General features: G+C 41.4%; 1 protein-coding gene across 11 annotated transcripts in view; it reads left to right on the forward strand.

Moving 5' to 3' along the window:
* Positions 1-22428, forward strand: part of MAPKAP1 (mitogen-activated protein kinase associated protein 1) — a 190004-nt gene that overhangs the window by 81204 nt on the left and 86372 nt on the right. For 10 of the 11 annotated variants that reach the window (XM_005881489.2, XM_014529392.1, XM_014529397.1 and 7 more), the window contains 2 exons: positions 320-496; positions 11968-12077. In XM_005881489.2, the coding sequence (XP_005881551.1) occupies positions 320-496; positions 11968-12077 (287 nt within the window). Of the gene's footprint in view, positions 1-319; positions 497-11967; positions 12078-15843; positions 15918-22428 lie in introns of those variants that run through there. The other variant, XM_014529394.1, reaches the window with a different exon arrangement.

The following is a 22428-nucleotide window of genomic DNA, read 5'->3' on the forward strand; positions in this document are numbered from 1 at the left end:
ATTGTAAGCTTTGAGGACTGTTGCTAACCATCTTTGATCTAAGGGTTCTGTGTCTTATTTATAACAAGTGCTCAGTAAGTATTTGTTGGAAGAACAGAGAGTGTAAAGGCTCTTGTTTCACATTGGTTTTCCCCCCTTTGCACTGCCATGTATTTTCTCCTTATCAAATGAAGTGGGATTTGGGGGATCTGAATATAACTGCAGGCTTCGGGGTAAAGGACAGCAGTTTCCCCAGTTTGCTTGCTGTACATCAGGGCCTCTGGTCGCCGAGTTCCTTTTTTAGCTTGGTTTTCACTCACCTTTTTGGTTTGCCTTTCAGCGACAATGTCAGTGCCTACTGCCTGCATATTGCTGAGGATGATGGGGAGGTTGACACAGATTTCCCCCCGCTGGATTCCAATGAGCCCATTCATAAGTTTGGCTTCAGTACGTTGGCCCTGGTTGAAAAGTATTCATCTCCTGGTCTGACATCCAAAGAGTCACTCTTTGTTCGAATGTGAGTATTGACTCTGTTGCTTATCTCAGTATCTCATCTCTGCCTTTGGTGTAATTCTGGATTTGATTTTGTTCATTAAATGAATATTTGGTATCTGGAGAGTCCACAGGTAATTATTACTTCCAGAGAGATGCTGGGGACAACATTCACATTGTATTTCATGCCTCTGCACCTATATTAAATACAGACTGCTTAGTAGTAGCAAATTGTATTAAGTCGATCTCTGAATGTCCCACCCATGAACTAGGCCTCTGGACAGATTGGGGCACTTTGGAGCCTGTGAGGCAAAAATTCTCTTCAAATTGAATGAAAATGTGCATCACAGCCACTTCTCTCTTGTGACTTCACATACTCCCTTTTCTTGCCAACTTTGTTCAGATCCATTTTGATGATTTCTTTTGGTTGCCTTCCTTTAGGCTGAGCAGAGGTTCTTACCCTGCCTGCCTGTGCCTTTGGCAGTCTGGTAAAGCCTATAAAAGCCCTTCTCAGAAAAGTGTGTGTAAATGCAGAAAATAACATTCACATGACTACACAAGGATTTCTTGTATTTAGTTATCAAACTGTTAAATTTGTGATAGAATAATAATATGTATGGTGTTGTTAATACATTGAGTAACAAGATCTGGTAACTCCTGAAATTTGGTTTCAAAGGGAGTGATTGTGATATTGGAGACATCTGCACCAACTGGAATGTGCTATCATTATATCTATGATTTCTGTTCATGACAACTCACCAGCACTGCTGAAAACATTGTGATTTGTTGACTATAATTCAAGAAAATGCTAAATAGCTAGTGAAAATAAGAATGTAATTTTTATTCATTCAAGTCTACAGAGCACCTGAGTTTTACCCATAGGTCCCCATTGTTAGGGGAAAACCAGCAGTATTTTCTCAGCGCAGCTTAAGCTTTTTAGCCAAGGTGGCGACAGTCCTCCTGGCCATCTCCTGGGAACAATAGCGATCCCTTTGGCACCCCCTGCTGTTAGTAACCAGCAAATTCACTCTTCAAAAGAGTGCTTTAGAGGACTTTTCTACCTGTCTCTTTAAAACATATTGCCTTTGTTTCAGGATTTTACTAAAAATAGGGTTATGCTAGCTATGATATATGAGTATTTTGTGTCTTTCTATCCTTGAGCAAAAAATGGATACCTGGGTTCCTGTGGGTGAGCTGGGGTGACGCTTCAAGCTTTTATAATTGCCATTTCATTTCTACGATGAAGTCATGTTGAGTGTATATAACAGCAAATATGTTCCTTCTTTTTACTTTTCAGAGGCACTAAAACAACAACCTTAAAGAATATTTAAAGTAATTTAAAAGCTATCTAATGATTCCTCATCCTAATATAACTACTTTCATTTTTGTACAGTCATTTTTATGTGTATATACATACAGAGTTTCAGTTCTAGCATGTATATATATATAGATATATAGATATATAGATATATAGATAGATATAGATATATAGTTATTTTTACTTCACATTATATTACAAATTTTTCAATATCTGTTCTTAATTCCTGCATCCTACATTTATTATGTGCCAAGGATCTAGACATAGACAACCCCTGGGCTCATGGAGCTTATGCTCTATTGGGAAGATAGTTGTCAAACAAATCATTAATATGTGATGAGCACGACAACAGAAATGGATGCAGTGGATGCCTGTCATAGGATGTTTAGATTGTTTTCTTGTTTTGCTTTTAAGTGATTCTATGATCGTCCTTGTTTATATCTATTTTCTTTCTGTTGAATAACTTCCTTAGGATAATTTTTTGTTAGTAGGATTATTGGTCAGAGTAGAAACATCTCTAGACCCTCACTTTGTGTCAATTTACAGTGCAATGTGAGCCTTACATCACAAGGTTTCATTAGAAGATTTTTCTTTTTACTTTAAAAGATGTATACAGTGGTATTTCAATAGTTTTCCACTTGCATTGATATTACCTATTGATTACATAAAAGAATTGTTCTCATTAACACATAATTTTTACACATAGATGTTAACATATGATCATAGTAGTGTTTTAAACTGAAAGTCCTTTTTAAAACAATAGCTTTTAAATCAATGATTTTTAGTAGAGTAGGGTTGGGAGTGGAATGGATAGAAGTGTTTTACTATGAACCCCACATTCCAGGGAATGGAGGGAGTGGGGAAAAGGCAGAGAATAACAATAACTGCTTTAAACTTAATACTCCCCCCCCCCCATTCCTGCACTTTCACTCCCAAACATTCAGACCCAGTCAATCCCTTTCCTATTTTTAAAGTTCGGGAGAGTTTATTCCACATGTCTGGAGTGTTTCTGAAAACACGAGGTAAAGCAGAATCTTTATATGTGAGCATTTAGAACAAAAGTGTCACTGAATTTTGTTTCTTTTTCTCAGTTGTCTGAAGAAATAGTGCAGATAACTGACCATTTGCCCTGTGTATATTTTATTGATTCAGCAACCTCCCATTCACCTTTCTGGCCTATAGTCTAAGTTAGAAATTTTTCTCCTGCAAATGCAGGGCAGAGCAGACCTTCAGGAGTCTCCAAGGTTGTGTCCAACCTTTCAGAGAGTGAAGTCCCAGCAAAATAAGTGAAGCCATTGTTCCTTCTCTTCATTTCCCCCCTTTCCTCCTTGCATCTTTCTCCCAGTGGAAAAGGGGCAGGAAGTATATAAACAGGAGTCCCTCAATTGCTGACTGCTAGCTACTCTGAGCTTTAAGGGAAGAAAAGTCAAAACCAATAAAATGGACAGAATCCCCCTAGATCAGAAGTCAGTAAGAGCACTTAAACAGCCCTCATATGTATACGTTTTACTTAAAACGTTTATTATATCAGATGGACATGGGAAAGGAACTGTTCTAACTAAGACTGCGGAGCAAATAGAATCCAGTCAGGATTTTGCTCTTTCGGAAAGGGACCACTGAGTGGGCAGACGGTGGTAGCACAAGAACCGGGCTGCCTCGGGCAGTGTGGCCCAGAGGGCTCCCAGAGGCTGCCTTGGCATCTCTGGCTCTGCATAAAGGGGAAGCTCAGATGCCTTTTAAAGGGGCGAGTCCTAGATTCCTTGCTCTTTCCTGTATGAGGGGTTTTCAAAAGGATGAGTAGTTTTACTATAACTTCTTGACTTGATCTCCAGTACAACCCAAATGACCAGACCGTTATGAAAGGGTATCATTAGTTTGAAGCCTCTCTAGTTTTATGTGATTTGCTTTGTGGTCTGGAGAGAACAAAAGAAAAGAAGACCAAAAGAAGAAAATTAGTGTTTTTGCACACACACGATTCTGTAACCCCAGTAGCCATTATCTGATTTATTGCTTATAAGCACCTCTTTTTTTTAACATATAGACAGAGGGTCCCTGGTTTATGATGATTCCACTTAAGATTTTTTGACTACCTGGGTGGTGTGGCTTAGTGGTTGAGATCAACCTATGAACCAGGAGGTCATAGTTCAATTCCCAGTCAGGGCACATGCCCAGGTTGCAGGCTGAACCCCAGTAGAGGGCATGTAGAAGGCAGCCGATCGGTGATTCTCTCTTATCATTGATGTTTCTGTCTCTCCTTCTCCCTTCCTCTCTCTGAAACCAATAAAAACATTTTTTTAAAAAGATTTTTTTGACTTTATGATGGTGTGAAAGCAACACACATTCAGTACACATCCAGTAGAAACCATACTTCAAATTTTGAATTCGGATCTTTTCCCAGGCTACTGGTGTACAGTATGATAGCCTGTCATGATATTGGGCAGCAACAGTGAACTGGAGCTCCCACTTTCACACAGGATCACAAGAGTAAACAACCAATACTCTATAATATACTGTGTTACGTGTATTTTTTTAATATTCTGTTCTGAGTTAGCCTAAGCTAAGCTCAGATGTTCGGTAGGTTAGGTGCATTAAATGCATTTTCAGCCCTGGCTGGGTAGCTCGGTTGGTTAGAGTGTCCTCCTGATACCAAGATAGTGCGTTTGATCTCCTGCCAGGGCACATACAAAATACAATCAGTGAATGCATAAATAAGTGGAACAGAAAATCGATGTTTCTCTCTCTCTCTTGCTCTCTCTCTAACATCAATAAATAAATGCAAAAAAAAATTTAAATGCATTTTCAACTTATGATGTTTGCAACTTACGAGAGGTTTATAGGGATGTAACACCATCATAAGTCAAGGAGCATCTATATAAGCTGCAGATCACAGACAGGTAGTTACTTACGCAAGGTCATCCAGTTCAGTAAGGGTCAGAGCTAAAATAGCATGAAGAATTTTAAAAAAGGGAGATGCCTGTATTCTTTGTAACCAGGCCTGACAGTATGGGTATAAATTTTCCTAGTTATTTATTATTTGCTCACGTCATAGAGGACCAACTGTGTAGTGTTTCTTCTCATTCTGTTGTATTAGCAAACATTTTCATTGTCCAGATTGTCCTCGTGTATGGAAATGAGCATATGCAGCCTGTTTAATTTTGTATTTGTAAATCTGACTTGATTCCCTTTTTGGCAACAGCTACTGTCTAGAGAAAAGAAAAGATTTTTCTTTGTCTCTTTAAAGTGGCAGAAATATTGGAGCAAGTAATAAAGATGGAAAGCATTAATTACATACTTCTAAGAATTTAAAGGTCAGACAAGCTAAATGTGTATGTTTTACTCACTGGAATGTCTGTCTGCTGATAGTGTGCCAGGATTCACTTTGTTCCTCCAATAAAAGCACACATTTCAGATAGCCATCAACTTACTTTGGTTTCCAAAAATTATACCAGATTGTTGCTTTAGTTGCTATATATCTTAAAAGTTTAGGGCTCACATTTCTGACATTAATGTGATTTGTTTTATGATCCAACCCCTTTGGCCATGTTTGGTTACTATGTCTCATTTTGATTTCCTCTGTTCTCCCCTCAGCTTATGTTGGAGTCTGTCAGCTGCTGCTATGTACATGTCAGGCTAGTGACTTGTAATGTTTATTAATACAATGTCAGTCTTGCTGTTGAAAAAACTGTGATGCTTCTCAGAAGGTTGCGATAGAACGAAGCGTTTGATTTCCAGAACCTGTCTGCACTGCATGGTGAATACATTCTCAGATGTTATGCAGTTCACTGACCTGACAGTTATGGAACCCCGCCTGGGACCCCATTTCAGCAGGACATATTTGAACAGAAACAGTTTGCAAAACTTTATACACTTAAACTCCTGCCAAGGCAAACTGTTAGCCACTTGAGTTTGTTATAAATACCCAGTGGCAGTGGTTGGAAGTAGCCCACGGTGTGTTTTATATTCTGAACTGAATGTGAATGTCTTTGCGGTTATATAGAGTAGTAAATAATTGAGTTTGATTAGGGAGAGGGACCTCATTATCCCCCACCTGTGCCCAGCTGGAAGGGGAGGGTCGAAATGAAGCCATTAGCTGTCTCTCTTACTGGCATCTCAAAGAGCTCAAATACATCTGTGTCTTATTTTCTTTTCTGGCACAATCAGTCGAGCAAGCTAAGCAGGCATGACCGGATTTGGCAAGTCCCAAGGACTCTGGCAAAGATACACAAGGAGAAGGCGGAGGGCAGTCATTTTGGCTTCTCACTGCCCATTAGTCTAGCGAGTTATGTTTTTGGAAAATGTCTGTTTTGAAAAAGAGTACTTTATCCAATGTCAAACATCGCATACTCATACAATACGCTTTGATCTTTAAAAAAAAATTGTCATTGCGAGGGGAAACAAAATGTGGCATTCGCACTAGTGTAAACTCTCTTTATGGATAAAGTAATACCCAACGGGCTTGCTTTAAAGCAGGCATGCTACAGTTATTGCAAAGCTTTCTCTTGCTCATATATTTTCATTTTGTGCCTTGAAGTGCTAGAGAATGAACATGCATGGAATTGGGACCAGAGCAGGCTGGGAACTAGAGGGGTGTGTCTTCATCTCTGTTATGAACTGGTCAGGACTGGAGCATCGAATGCTACTCTTGGCAACCTTTTCCCACTTCCACAAACTGACACTGGCTCGTAAAACCATGGCATTCTCCAAGGGCTTTTCAGTAGGGACCTTATAAGTCATAGGGTTAGTTCAGAGTTGGGACATTTATAATCAAATTGAACTTGTTACAGGGAAGTTGAACTTTTCCATAGATTGCTCAGTGGTTCTGATCTGGAGGATATGCTCCCTGGAAGCCTCTTCTTCCCAAGCCCCCAGGACTGCCTTCTGGGCTGCAGAGAGGTTTAAAACCAAAGCTTTGGAGTCTGGCTGACCTGTGTCCAAGTCCTGACTCCTCCACTGATTAGCTGTGTAACTCCAGGCAAGGGTCCTAACCTTACCAAACTTTAATTCCTCCTTGATAATAAAATGGGACTGATAACAGCACCTACTTTTTCTGGGAAGATTAAATGAACAAAGCACATCCTCAGTAAATGTTGACTACTGTCATTGTCTCATCATTATATATCACTTCTTCGTACATATAAAGAGCCCGTAGTTATTATATTAACTTGCTTAGTAAGCATTTTTTATATACAGGTATCGTGCTAGCTACTTTAGAAGTATTTAGCCCTCACACTAGTCTTATAGCCTAAAATTAATATATTTTGTAGATGAGGAGACTGAAAGTTAGAGAGATTATATCATTTACCCAAGGAAGGCAGAGCTAGGACTCCATAGCAGGCTCCGTTGTAGAGCTTACTTCACTGCCTCCTGGTAAACCATCTTTCTGAGCATGTCGTAGAGCTAAATGATGACTGTGTTTTGAGACCTCTCCACTAAGAAGCTTCTCTGACCCCCTCACCTCTACCCGCTGGGTTAAGTGCCCCTGTGCTTTCGCACTTCTCTGAGCTGGCTTCCATCTTTGCGCTCATCACACAGAACTATAATTCTTGGTTTGCTTCTTTTTCTCTCCCACTGGACTGTGCTAGTTGGGTTGGGAATCATATTGTTGATTTCTGAATCCAAAATAGGGTCTTTAATAGATGAGTGACCACAGGTAAATTTCCTAATGCCTCCAGACTTAGTTTTTATAAAATGGATATAATAATAGTAAAATCTGCATTAGTTAATGTAGATTTTTAAAGCTTAATCAGCATCTGGCACATAGTAATTGTTCAACAGATAGTAGCTGCTGCTATTATTGTTATAACTGTTGAATAATATCTTGCGCTTTTCAGATCAAAAGGCTCTTAGTCCCATTGAATTTCTCTGCAGTACCACCATGATTTTTCCTTCCATCATCCCCATCCACAGCCAATGAGTTAAGCTGAGGTGGAACACGCCTGCTTCTCGTTTCCTCTCTCAAAAAGGAAAACCTTGACAGTGGAGCCTAGAGTGCTCTCCTTTGAGCTTCAAGGGGGTTTTGATGCCTGGGCCAGAGAGAGGCTGCTTGCTGATAGTGCCCTGCATATTGCCACCATGCCCAGCAAATTGCACATTGTAATGGCCCTGTGTTGCCGATTTAAAAGCTGTGAGGGTTTCCCTGGCCTGTGTGGCTCAGTTGGTTGGAGTGTCGTCCATACACTGAAAGGTCACGGGTTCGATTTCCAGTCAGGGCACATACCCAGGTTGAGGCATGCAGGAAGCAAATGATCCATGTTTCTCTCTCCCACTCCCTAAAATCAGCTAAAAAATAAATAGACAAGAAAACAACAACACAAAACTGTGAGGGTTCAGATCCATCCTCCCAAATACGCAATCTCTACTGAGGGGCTAGGGGAGAGGGAACAAGTGGGCCTCTTCTCTTGGAGTGGTGACTTGGGACAAAGGGAACCATAAGAAAACGAACGTTTATGAACTCCTTTTACTGTTTGCCAGCCTTGGTGCCAGGTGCTTGGCATTCATTGACCGTTTTATCCTCCTGACAGTTGTGTAGGGAAGTGCCCTCCTCATTTCACGGATGCAGCTGAGGTTCCACATGTTGAGGCAATATTCGGTTAGCCATGGAACCAGGATTGGAACCAAAGGGATTTAACTCCCAGCCCATGCGTTTCCTCTAATATGTTGCCTTCCAACTTGGGTTCTGGTTCCAGCTCACTCCCTATAAATAAGCTTTTTAGATAAAGACCTGTGCCCCTGCTTCCCCTCTGTGCCCCATCACTTCTAGTTTAGTGCTTGGTAGAGAAATGCTTGTTGTGTTAGGTTAATGCTGGTATAAACACTTCCTGCTGGTAACTGGCTTTGCACTGGGACAGCGCTGAATTCCTCAAGTGAGAAATCTCTTTTTAAAACGCCCATACGTTTCTCAGTGGTTACGAGACTTGACAGGACCTAACTTTGAATTGACTGAAGCACTCCTGGCCGTTTAGTCAGCTCCCTGAAGTGGCGCTTCAGTCTACACCCAGCGCAGGCAGCCCAGGGAGCTGCGGCAGGGCAGCTGCTTCTCAGTGGCAGTGCCCTAGGGTGCCCTGCGCTGGCAGAAAACAGGCTGTCTACCCACAAGAGGAGCAGGAGGAGGAGCAGTTTCTGAGTCAAGACTCTGGGTTTGCGGCCCGCCTGCCTGTCCATCGTCCACCTGTCCATCTGCGGGCTAGTCTCCACCATCCCAGGTCACAACTCCGAGACTGGAATGCAGCGCCACGAGGAAGGGAGGCAGGACTAGCACCCTTCCCACCTGCCACTAGCATTTCCCCTAAGATCCTGGTCTTCTCAATCTCAGGCCCAATGCTCAGCATTGAATAAAAGCAGCCTTAAAAGATGTATTTCAATAGACTTTTTAGAAAGCCCATAAAAAATCCTGGATATGAAGAAATGAGGCATAAAACTCAGAATGTTTGGAAGTCAAGCTGAAAATTGTGGTAGCAAGTCTCCCTATCCATTTATTAAATGGGAGCGGAACTTAACAGTTGCACCTCGATGGGTTCTGAGAACCACTTCCATTCTGTACTCTTGTGTTTTAGAAACATTTTACCCCCGTAAGTGCTGTAGACTTGGAACAGGGTCCAAAGTTGGCACCCATCCGAAGGGAGAGAAGTGTGGAGTGCGAGACTGACCGGAGGAAACTTTCATTAGGTCTGCCCGAGTGTGCAGTGTGTGGGTCACAACCCTGCTCTCCTTTTAATGTGCACGTGTTTACCACAATGGAGCCCCAGAGGAAGATAGCGTGCACCCGAGAAGGCACATTCTGAGCCGTGCGTGCCCCTTCCCTTCACTGTTGTTTTCATTTTCCTCTCGTGAACCTTGCTACCCTGGCTTCAGCACGGAGGCTGTAAAGGAAGATGGAGAGCCGAGTTACCTCAGAATGATCACTATCGTTAACATTCACGGGTGGTTCACTTATCATTCCTGACTGCACAGACATGGCAGCCGCTCGGAAGCGTCCGCAGGTGTAGCATGGTGATACATATTACATTGTGCCACAATGGATTTATGTATTCTGTAACAAAAGAAAAGTGTAATGAAAAAATACAGAAGGTAATCCTTTATTCCTCCACCACACAATTTATCAGTAATGCCTGTGGATGATAAGTGCCAGGGATTTCCTCGGCTTGCTCTAACCTTGTCACCCAGGTACGTTTTGGTAAAATGGCAGAAAAATACAGACTAGGGATTTTCCCCCGCTCAAAAATCTTTTAAAAGGACACTTTTAATTTATGGAAGTTAGTCCAAACACAAGGCTTCCTTTTGAGCTTTTAGTCTGCCTGTGCTGAAAAAGATAAACATATTGGTTGGGAATAATGCTATCAGCCAGCGGCAGATTAGGAGAGAATGTAAGCAGTTTATAAGCAGACACATCTAAAATGGTTCAGGTGGAACCCAGGTGGATGGAAGTTCAGGAGACCCAGCCCAGTGCAGTGTGTGAGTACCCGAGAACTTGTGTTCCCTTTTAGGCCCTACTCATCCATCGCCCAACATATTGTCACAGATGGAGCGCACCCTGGCTTCTGAGGAGAGAGCAGGGGAAGCAAGTCTGAACGCGGATGATTGGCATTCGTTCCAAACACACACTGGCCTAGCGCCAGAGCAAATACCCCCAAGTTTATAAATGCACAAGGCACTTTACATTTCAGTACTCTTGCCAAAGTATCACTTACTGCATCACTCCCTAAATATAGTTTTTAAAAAAAGAGCTATTTCTTATTTTGCTTTGATCAGTAAAATAAACTTTTAAAGATTGTTCTGGGATGGGGTCCAGCTTCTGAGGTAAAGAATGGCCATGGCTCAGGCTGATTCAGTAACGGAGTGTTCGGTAAAATTAGCTTGACAGTTCTCAGGCCTGCTGTTCGATAGCAAGAACTTGACCAAGTTAAAATGAATGATCGTGCTGGCTAGACCAGCGTCGGCTTTTGCTTTTTAACAAATGGAATGTCAAGGATTAAACAGCAAGCCGTGTGGAGAGGAGGGGTGTGGAGATGTCTTTGTATTAGGGAAGCAAATTGGGTCCTTGGTTTGGAGATCAGCCCCTAGCCCCTGTGGCAAGCCAGCCACCTGGTTGGGTCCAAGCGAGGGCTAAGGCCCCTTCCAGCCTCTCCTACCACCAGGAAGCTCTCCCCTGGCTTGGCTTGGGGCTTGGCTTTTGTTTCCGATTCCTTGTCAATCTGAAGTTCTGCCATGTTTTTTGGCCACGTGCCCCTTTGAGATTCTTATGGGGAATGGGAATGCAACCAAACTCCTTGTGGCAATTCCCATGTTCCATAGTTGGAAACTCGGGTCCCATTTGTTACACGAGCTTCTTGGAATTGGCCCGTTTTGTCCCAGTGCCCACGCATAGTGAGGAGTATCTGTGATGCTTGTTATTGCAATTACAGTCTTAGCGAAGTTGTGTCTCAACAAAGGTGGGCTTCTGTTTTTAGGGTACTTGTTCCTTACCAGTTTTTTCCTATCTAGATGTGAACCCCACCCCCGCTTAGGTTCGACTGGCTACAGGCTTACAAGTAGTGATATGTTAGTATTTTGCCTTGTAATTATTTATGCTTCAGCTAATATTTTGTTTGACCTTTTAGGACTAGGTAGATTAAAACCTTCCTACTGAAGTGTACCTAGAGTATATTTTTAAAATATATAAATATAGGGTGTTTCTTTTACTGGCTAGTTAAGAAGAGCATTTTCTTTTCCTTATTCTAAATTGCTTTGGGCTGTCAGATGCCCCCGCCCCCATACACACAAACACATACATGACATTTTTCCTCCCAGGCTCCATGAGCTTTAATATGATGGCAGTGTCTGCCTGCAGTGACATCTACTGACACAAGCCAAGTTTATCGTTTGTCAATCCTTGCTGCAGGATTTGGCTTGGGAGCCGGTATGAGTGACCCACACAGACCAATTAGATTCAATTTGAGATAATTTAGAAAAACCTTCCATAACTCTGACCTCTCTTTCACTTGGGACTGTTCATACTAGAATGCTTTCCTGTCTCTGTCTCTGTCTCTCTCTTATTAGAAGTAGCTCTTTTCAACCTGTTTTTAAATAATTGGCACTTTGATTTACACTTATTAAAACTTTCTTAAACACAGTGAAGACTGCAATATACCATCCCTCTGGTTGAGTGTTGGTGATGATTTAATATTTGTCTTTTCCTACAGAAATGCTGCTCATGGATTCTCCCTTATTCAGGTGGACAACACAAAGGTCACTATGAAAGAAATATTGCTGAAGGCAGTGAAGAGAAGAAAAGGATCTCAGAAAATTTCAGGTAGCATAATTAAATTATACCCTGGCAATATAAGCTAAAACCTTGGTTAAAAGTGCTTGGTTTGTGCATGCATGTGCTTGCATGTGCATGTGTGCATGTGTGTGTGATGGCTGGCTTCTAGATGTTCCAGATATTGCTGCTAGAAAGTTTGGTTAGCAGGTCTACAGTAAACAAAGTGATTTATTTTTATCTTTTTTGCTTAATCCTCACCGAAGGATATTTTTCCATTGATTTTTTAGAGAGAGTGCAAAGGAGGGGGAGAGACAGAGACACACATCGATTGGTTGCCTCTCACATGCACCCTGACCAGGGCAGGGGATTGAACCTGCAACCAAGGTACATGCCCTTGACCAGAATAAACCAGGGACGCTTCAGTCCGCAGGTCAACGCTCTATCCACTGAGCCAAACGGGCGCAAGCATGTCAAACTCGCATGCTTGGGCTAGGACAACAAAGTGATTTTTAAGTTCCCCCTAAGCCTAAAGAAGGTACTGGGTCAGTGGCATATGTGAGAAGAATGTGTTCATATTGATTATGAAGCTTTGTCATTAATGATTTGTGATAGATTAAGACAAAGCTACTTGAGCTTACTATTAGTTGGTGTAAAACTATCTTGAAAACCAAATCAGTCCTAAATTTGCAGTAATTCTTCTAATTTCATGTTTTCACATAATTTTCAGTGGAGGAAACTTTTAATTTGTAGTGCTTGCAGTATGAAATAAAAGGGAAAAATGCATTTTTACCAAATGAGGACAACTGTAAAAAAAAATTTTTTTTAAGATAAATCAATTGATTCACAGAAATGTCTGTTAATCTCTAATTTCTCATTACCCAACTTTATACAGAAATTAAGCTTATGGCATTAGCTATGGGATTTAAAAGATATGGAAAAAAATATTACCAATATAGAGAAAGAATTATTTTGAAAAATAGCTAAAAGGTTTGTCAGACCACAGACATCTTTAATATAAATCAACCTACATATGACATGTCAGGTATCTTAGCTTTGTAAGTAAATGAAACTTCTTAAACACCTTTGGTTTCATCTTTTGGAAAGGAAAAACATCATTGTTCAGGTTGAAGAAAATAGGTTTGTGTTCTTTTTAAGGGGAGGCATATAATCTGTTCCAGATTTAATTAGCTATCTTTAGATGAAAGCTGAAGTTTTAATAAAAGTTAGAAGAGATAACACAGTGAAGGACACGGATGAGCTGTCTCAAGGCCATATTCCAGGGGAACGATAAGAGCTGTAAAAAATGGCAGAGGAGAGCAATTGAATGGAGCAATGAAAATCTGATTCTCATAAAAGAGAGAGAGAGAGAGATGCTGGTAGGGGCGGTTGTAGATGAGACCTGCTAGCGTCTGCAAGCAATTTGGATGCTTGCCAGGAGTCATTGTTCACCCTCGGCTGTGGCGGCTCCGTCCAGATGTGCCAACTGCACGTTTCGGCTTTTGCCAGCTGACTGCGCCGTTTGATAACCAGCTCTCTGGATGCCCATCACTGGCCGCAGAGATAGAATTAAATGATGATGATCTTCCCACAAGTTGGGAGAGGAAACAATGCATATAAATCTTGATTTCATCTCAGCATGAGAAGTCTTTATCCATCATCACTCATAATGAACAAGTCGTTAGCTGGGATGAATGGTGTTCTGGTTTTTCCAAACACCTCTTTTGTTCATTTTTTGGGTGACTTTTATCCATTGCATGGGGGTCAAACCTCTTTGCATTTAGGGATGATTGAAGAGACATACCCTCCCCTTCCCAGGGGAAAGTAGCTACTTTGGAGTTCTAGGTGCCAATCGAATAGCATTTAAAGAGCTCCAGATATTTAAAGATATTTATTAAGCATTCATCTTCCTTTAGGGTCCTTATTTTTTCTCATGTTTTGTTCCTGAATTTTTTTACATAACAGTGTATTTTGTGACAGATCTCTTATAGTCTAAGATAGCATTATCCAAGAGGAGGTAGAACTAACTTTTTAAACCTTCTTAATAGAAATTGTGCTGTCACAGATAGACCATGAAACTTCCTGAGATACCGCTATCCCTCTGTCCCAGCCATCTCTGTCCAATTGGATATCTACCTGTTTTCTGTGTTTATCCCCAGCAACCATGTTTATCATACACACATTTATTTATGTTCACCTCCGTATGCATGTCCTGATATTTCCGTCAGAGTCTTTGCCATATCGTTGGCCAAGAGTTAGGACTCATTATCCGAAAAACAGTGACCTGCATTATTTATTCCTTTCATACTAGGGAAGTTGATTGAGATTGGTGCATTTACATAAATTACTGTCCATTTTCTTCATCCAAAAAGCTTTTTAAAATAAGAAGCCCTTGCTATTCCTTTATTAAGTCTGGCCTCATGAAATAGAAGGATCTGCAGTTTGGCAAAGAAGTTTAGTTAACATCAATTTGGGAAAGGCAGGGTGTATTTTGTATTGTTGAACTTTGTATTGTGGAGTGGACTTGTTTTGGAGGGTGATTAATGAAAAGACAAAAATCCTCTTGTCAGAGGCAAACACAAATACGTTTACTTAAAAAAGAGAAAAAATTATGTTAATGCTCACAGTTGGCTGTGAAATACTTACTACTTACCCATTATGACACATGAACTTAGTTATGAACTTGGTGGCAGATGTCAGGCTAGCAACGCTCATCGGAACTTCCTCAGCCTCTAGCACAGTGACCTCCTCAGTCTTTGTAAGAGAGCGCCTGGCTCCCCTGCATGAGAGAGCTCGGCCCTCTCGTCAGACAGCTTCACCTGTTTGAGTTCAGAATGCACTGGTCTCTCTGCTACTCTTTCCTGACTTCAGTGAGAGGGCAGACAGACCACTTGAGATGACACGTGTGCCGTGTGGAGTTGCCAGTTCTCGCACTGTTTGTTCATTAGGGGTTAGTTGCCTTTGACAGGCTGACAGTGAACTTCTGTTGCTTACCCACAAACCTTTAACTTCATCTTTTTTCCAGACTGACGACTCTCCTTTTAATAATAATGATAAATTGAAAACTATTTCATTATTAAACCAAGATGTAGGCCTCATGGCTGTCCTAATGTTTAAATACTCTGCTGCCCTTCCCTCTGGCACTCTCTCCCCAGTTTTCATTTGTAAAAAAATCAGAAGGTGATAGATATTTGAGCAAAGAATTCTTCTTTGTTCAGGTAAATAGCTTTGTCAATGGAAACCCGCGGGGTTTTAAAATATTTTTGCTTTTGGGGGGGAGAATATCATTATAGACACTTGTAGTTGTTCTAAAATTTAAAGTTGCATTTGTAATTATTTCATCAAATCACACTATTTATGAACACTGCAGGGTTTTTCTATTAATATTCATGTACTGAACTGAAGTAAGCTTTTCACAGTGTGTTCCAGTCAGTTCTCTGCTAAGGCCCATTTTTTAAATGTCTCTTTTAAAGTTTCTCTCCAGCTTTGCATTTTATTACTGACCTACTTGACATTTGGAATCTACCTGTACTGGCAGAAAGTCTCCACGGTTTAAGAAAAATGTAAATGGAGAATCCAATTTTAGAAGAATTAGCTGAAACCTCTTTACTAATTTTAACAGTTGGGTGGGTGTGTTTTTGACATAATGAAAAGTAGCCTGTCAAGTCCCCTGCTTTAGCTGGTAAAATACACTGACCTTTTATTTAGTGGGTAAAGGCCTGAGTTCATCAAGTTCTCCCTTTGTCAAGTTCATCCTCACAATCAGTGACCTTCTGAGCTTCTTAGTATTTTGTTGTTTAAAAATGCTGTTTTCCAGCAACCCTGACCAGGCTGCTGAAGCATGAGGCTGGATATGACAGACACTTGAGAAACTGAAGCAGATCCAATTTCAGTTCCCACATTGATGCAGAAATACTACATAGGTGTCTCCTGATCTACAAAAGAGAGAAGGCTTCAAAGTGGGGTATTCTGAGCAGAATTGTTTTCTGCCCGCTCTATTTCAGTATTTGTTGTCATTATGAAGTGGGGGTGTTTATCATCTGCTGCAAAGTTGAACCAGAAGCATCTTTACTTTTTTTTGTCCATTCTCTCCTTTTAATATGAAAGGCAAAACTTTTCCTCTTGAAAAGTTCTTACAATGTTGTTAATAAAACTTAGGATATTCATTCCTACTTCCCCTTACAAAATTTCATCTAGGATTTGAAACATAAATGTTCATTTTGTCAAGTGGAGTCCCTCTTAACATCTCTGTTTAGAGTCATAGACCACCTTATTGCTTGCTAATTTACTGTGTTTTCACAAGACCCCTAGGCTGTCACCAAAGACATAGTCTGGTCTAGGACTTCTCAAACATTCCCTAAAGCACTGCTAGGAGCAGAGAGGGGTTGTGAACATCTACCATCAGTGCAGGGTTCGTGTCTGAGGGACAGACAGCTAATGATGACATCATCGCATTCTCAGTTTATCTTCAAAATTCATGTAAAATGTGTGTATTTATCCATAATGTATTTGTAGCTCTGTTGTACATTCACACATTGTGTCTCCCATGTGCCGACCTGTGCCGGGTGCAGGGAGACAGTGGTGAGGCAGATCTACAAGGCCCTGGCTGAGGAGGACCTTACAGTCTAGGACAGTGATGGTGAACCTATGACACGCGTGTCAGAGGTGACACGCGAACTCATTTTTTTGGTTGATTTTTCTTTGTTAACTGGCATTTAAATATATAAAATAAATATCAAACATATAAATCTTTGTTTTACTATGGTTGCAAATATCAAAAAATTTCTATATGTGACACGGCACCAGAGTTAAGTTAGGGTTTTTCAAAATGCTGACACGCCGAGCTCAAAAGGTTCGCCATCACTGGTCTAGGAGGAGAGTCATTGTAAGGGGCTGAGAGAGAATAACAAGATGTGGGAGCTTGTGGTCTAGTATAGGATGCTCAGGGAACTGCTCCCTGAGAAATTGACATTTACACTGTGACCTTCACATTTAAGCCAGGAAGAGCTGGGGAGGGGCAATGACTGTTAAAGCTCACTATATTTTAATATAAAAAGAACATTGCTTTGCAGTCGATTTACTTAACTCTCTTTCCCCCAACTTAAAAAAAAAAGGTAGTAAAATTGACACTAGAATTCTTCCCTGTGCTAACTCCCCACGGTATCCATTAGCGAATCCTACCAGTTTTACCTCCTGAGTATATCCTGAATCCATTCAGTCTTTTCCATCTCCATCGGATGAATTCAGATCCACGTGACTTCACCCGGACTGTTGAAATAGCACCCAGCTGGTTCCTGCCCCTGCTCTTGGCCCCCTCCAGCTCCTGTCTACACAGCAGCCAGAGAGATTGGTTAAAATATAAATCAGATCATATCTGCTCCAAACCCTTCAGTGATTTCCAGTTGCATTTACAATAAAATCCAAACTGTGACCACTGAGATACACTGCGGCCCAAAGACAGTGTGACAGAGGAATACAGGCCAGCTGAGAACGCAGGCAGCCAGGGGGGGATGCGGAGCCTGTACCCCATTAGAGCCGGGACCAGGGCCCTGTACAATAGACTGGCAGCAATAGGGTCAGTCTCTGACTCGCTCCCTGCAGCACCTCACACAGGAGGCCTTACTTCATACCAGAGAGACCTAGAAAGTTGTATACAAATCAATTTGTTATTTATCAAGAAGGTTTAAAGGGGATTTGTGTGTCTTCCCCAAGGTCTCTTCCAATGGGGTAAAAGCAGATTATTGAGTGCCTTTGTGCACTTAAAGATATTACCTCATTTAATTTTCACAACACCCCTAGAAGGTAGATTTTATTATGCTTCTTTTACAGATGAGACTTTAGAAATGTTAAAAAGTGGGAAAACAATGTGCATCTTAGAATTAAGGGACTATGATAACTATATGTGTAGTCATATACAGTACTTAGCTCTCTGAGCCACCCTTTCTTCAGCTCTAAGCGAAATTAAAGTTACCAAATTTCCACAGTAAGTAAATGGCAGATTCTAAATGGGAGCCCAGGCTTTTTTGACCTCAAAGCCCATACTCTTTTTATTGTACCATGTTGCTTATTAGAACCCTAATGGGAGAACAAATTTAAAATTCTGTAAACAGAAATGTTCATTGATTCTAAGATCTAAATGCACCAGGGAAGTGCAGCATTTAAAGGAACCCTGTGGTGAATCTGGATATAAAGCCAGGAATTCTTTTGTAATTGCACAGTTTGTCTGTATTGGTGTCAGTTTTAATGTTGTATGTCTAGCTTTCTTAAAGCAACATACACCTGTCCTGAGCTGCCCTATGGAAAGAGAAACCCATATGTTTTAAATGGAGTAGGATTTTTAACACTCTTCTAACCTGAAATGCTCTCCAAAGGCTACAATAAGGTAAAGAATCTGCCATCTGTAGGGTTGAAAAGAGTCCTACTTCATGTGTAATTGTAAAGACAGAAAATTCAGTAATATTTCTTCCATGAAAGTAGTTGTGAACCAGAGACGTGTGGTTTTCTTATGCTGTAGCCAGTAATCCTTTTAAAAAAGAAGAAAGCTGAAGAAAAGGTACATAGGACTGTTTAAATGTTCTCTGTTAAAAAAAAAAAAAAAGGCAGGAATTTCTGCAGAAAACTGCTCCTCCTCATGAAAAAACAAATAACCATGCTGATACCACTCATGCTTGGGGCTGGGTAAGTAATAAAAACCTGCTACTGGGTGTCCAGTGACCCAGTGGAAGGTGATACAGTAAATTGGGACGGCTAAGGGGTCTAAATGTATAACTCGGAGTGCCCCAGGCCAGACACTGCAAGTTAAATATTCCTCCCTGCCTCCTCTCTCTCAGTTCATCCCACCTGTGCTTCCCCTGTCTGGAGAGCTCTGAGGCCCCCGATGGATCTTCTTGAGTATAGAGGAGTGCACGTTAAAGATGGCATTGCAGCCAACTGTTTTACCCAGAAAACCTGGAGATTTAGAGAATTTATGTCAAGCAAAAATCTTTTGGAACCACTTTAGAGACCCAATTATTTTAGAAGGGTGTTATGAGCTCTTGCAAGTGCCACATCAGAAAAACTTGAAATATATCATTCGCCAAAACTACATTTGACCAGCATTTACTCTTCCTGCTAGTCACTAATCTTTCCGAAGTTCCTTTTCATCACAAAATCTATGCATTCACTCCATCCGGGGCAGTCACCGGGATAGATTAGGTTAAGAAAAAGCAGAATGAAAGGAAGAGAAAAGCCATATTCCCGTGAGAGGCTATGTAGTGGTCTAGGAGGCAGGCATCTTCTAGAGTCAGAGGACTTTTCCCTGGGTGCACTAGGGACAGTCCCAGAGCACCACTAATTTAATAACAACTTTTCCGGATTAAAAAAAAGAAACACTACTACATTATATGTACATATTGATTACAAGCTGTATCCTGATTTTAGAAATGTTAGAAAATGGGGAGATAAGTATCCTAGAATAAGAAACTATCTGAGCCTTCCTTTTCTAAGCTGCAACAAGGGAGAGGTTGAGGTAGGAAAGGGCCACGTGTGCGGCTCTGAGGTCAGCAGTCACCATCCAGTGCTGCCTGCTCTGTGCCAGCCACTGTACTAGAAAACGGGTTCAGAAGAGGAGGCAGGAAATCTGGTAAGTCCACAAGTGGAAATATACAAGCTGCTAAAGCAGCACACAGAGGGGATGCTTAAAACCACTGGGTGAGGTGGGGACTGAGAAAAGATGCTCTGGAATAAGTGATTTCTTTGGCAGGTTTTGAAGATGAATTAGAACTTTGGCAGATGGGTGAGTGAGAAGAAGAACATTCCAGACAGAGATGTTTTGAGATGTAGTCACAAAACATAGACATTTCCAATTCCTAGAGCAGGAAGAGGGCGGAGGATAAGCTGCAGAAGCTAAGCAGGGGCCAGATCTGATCAGGCCAGGCCTGATAGTGCACTCAGAAACAGAGGAGGCCCTGGCCGGTGTGGATCAGTCGGTTGGAGTATTGTATTGTCCCACCATACATCAAGGGGTGGTGGGTTCAGTTCCCGATCAGGGCACATACACTTGTTGCAGGTTCACTTCCCAATTGGGTCTCTCTCTCTCTCTCCCTCTCTCTCTCTCTTCCTCCCTCTCTCTCTCTCTGAAATCAATTTTAAAAAACAATAAACAGAAGAGGTGCATCCATTTGCTGGGGCTTATCATGCAGGAAGCACTGTGTAGGCACTAGACGTTTTGTAGAGGCCAAGAAGTGGTCCTTACCCTCAAGACACGTACGGTTTTGTTGGGAAGACAAACCAATAGGCAGTTACAAAACCATGCACATGATGAGTGGAAGTAAGTATAGGGATCTGGATGCACATTGTGGGAGGGGAGCCCTAGTCTGTTTTTAGGGAGTCAGGGAGGACTCTCCTGAGCAAATTCCCTGGCTGGTCCCCGAAGAGAAGTAGAAACTGTCCAGGTGCCAAGGGACGGGAAAGGCATTCCGGCTGAAGGGGCACAGTGGGAGAGCCTGATGCCTCTGGACACTGCACGGAGCCCAGTAAAATAACGCAGTGGAGTGGGAGTTGGGAGGGTGGGGAACAATGAGGCTGAAGTGGTCATTTGGGACCAGATTGTGTTTGTAAACTGTTGAATTTGAACTTTATTCTGATGCAGAGGGAGAACCATTGAAAGGAGAGCGACATAGTCATAATTTCTAAGAAAACACCATCGGTGTTAAAAAATGGATTAGAGGGCATAAAACAGGAGGCGGGGACACGGTGAGGAGCTCCTGAGTACGCTCTCCAACGTACCCTACGCCCTGGACTGGGGTGTGGAGAGTGGGTGGTGCTCGGCTCAGGAAGCAGAGGGATGGACACCTGGGAAGTGGCTTCTTTTATTAGAGCTACAGCACAGTTTGGGGGAATCGAAGCAGCTTGGAGTTGCCGCCAGTTCTCCTGGTGTTAATATTAAAACAAGATAGAGGTAAAAGGTTCTTAAAGATTTTTAAAATAAATTTAAATACTTGTTTGGGGAAAATATAACATTTTGGAGGTGTGTGAAGTAAAAAGTGAAGTGGTTTCCTCTTGTAAATCTTTTGGGGTTTTGGTATTCCCATGCAGATATACATATAAGCAGTACGTTTGTTTTTTTTTGGGGGGGGGGGCGCAGGATCCTGTTTTCTTATTTCTCAAAATCTAGCAGAGTGCCTGTCAAATAGAGGACAGTCAATAAATGGTAAATGAACCCATGAAAATGTATCTGCATAAATGTTTTTATTAATGATTCCATGCAAGGTATGTGATTTTGCATTCTTTTACTCAATATGTCATAAGCATTCTCTATTAGAGTGACCACTGCATTTTTATCATTCTGGTTAAATTTATTTTACTATGAGATTGCTTATCAGAGGTTTGCTTATTTAAAATGTTGAGAAAAATAAATTGCCCTTCAGAAAGTTTATACCCATTCTTTGACATTCGGAGATTATATGAGAGCACCTCTTTCCCCACCCCCTTCCCAACCCGGGAACTTATCAATCTTTAATTTTTGTCAAACTGATGGTTAGTGGTTAATACCTAGTTTTAATTTGCATTTCTGGGTTTTTAGTGTAGTTAAGCGTTGGTAAATGTTTTTATTAGCCATTTATCTTTCTAAAAGGTGGTTCTTAAGTCGTTGTTTTAGTGGAAAGAGGGATTGAGAGAAGTCTCATTTCAGGAAATGATTTTTAAGAAGTACCATGTAGTTTAGAATACAGTTCTCCGCAGCTCACCTCCCCCTTTCCTGCTTAAGCAGGTGTGTGTACACACAAACACACACACACACATGCACACACGCTTCAGTATGTACAGAAAGGCCAGCATTTCACTTGTTTGCCTGCTGCCCTTGGTTCACCAGCAAAGCTTTATGTTTAAAGAGAGCCAGCTGGTAATTCACTAGACTCCAGTTCAGCTCATTTGAGACCTTATGTTTTTACCTGCTTGCTTTGTCATCAAAACTAGTTTAAAAAATAGATTTCCTGTTAAGTAGTTTATTTTAGTCTGGTACACTTAGAAAATGCATCACAATCTGGAAATCAGAAGTGTAGACAACAAAGTTGTTACCTCTTAACAGGTTTATGTGGGGAGGCACATCTAAGGACACGTCTGGCAGCATTATGAACAGCACTGGCACCAAGGGCAGCTGTAGGGGGTTAATGGGGACCCTGCATCATTCCTTGCCATGTGCCTGGTGAGTAAACTCCTAGAAGTTTCTGGGAATCGGAGCAAGTGGAGAAAAGGCTGCAACCAATAATCAGTGTCACAAAGTGGGGATGACTAATTTGCTGAGAAGACCGTTGAGACAGATGTTTAATTAGCTGAAGTCAGAGTGGATAAATTGGGAGAGGACTGCCTATGCAGAAAGACACCTTTTCCCCCTCATCTCTCATTTAACTTGTTGTTGTTGTTG

This window comes from Myotis brandtii, unplaced genomic scaffold (genome assembly GCF_000412655.1).
Source record: "Myotis brandtii unplaced genomic scaffold, ASM41265v1 scaffold68, whole genome shotgun sequence".
NCBI lineage: Eukaryota > Metazoa > Chordata > Mammalia > Chiroptera > Vespertilionidae > Myotis > Myotis brandtii.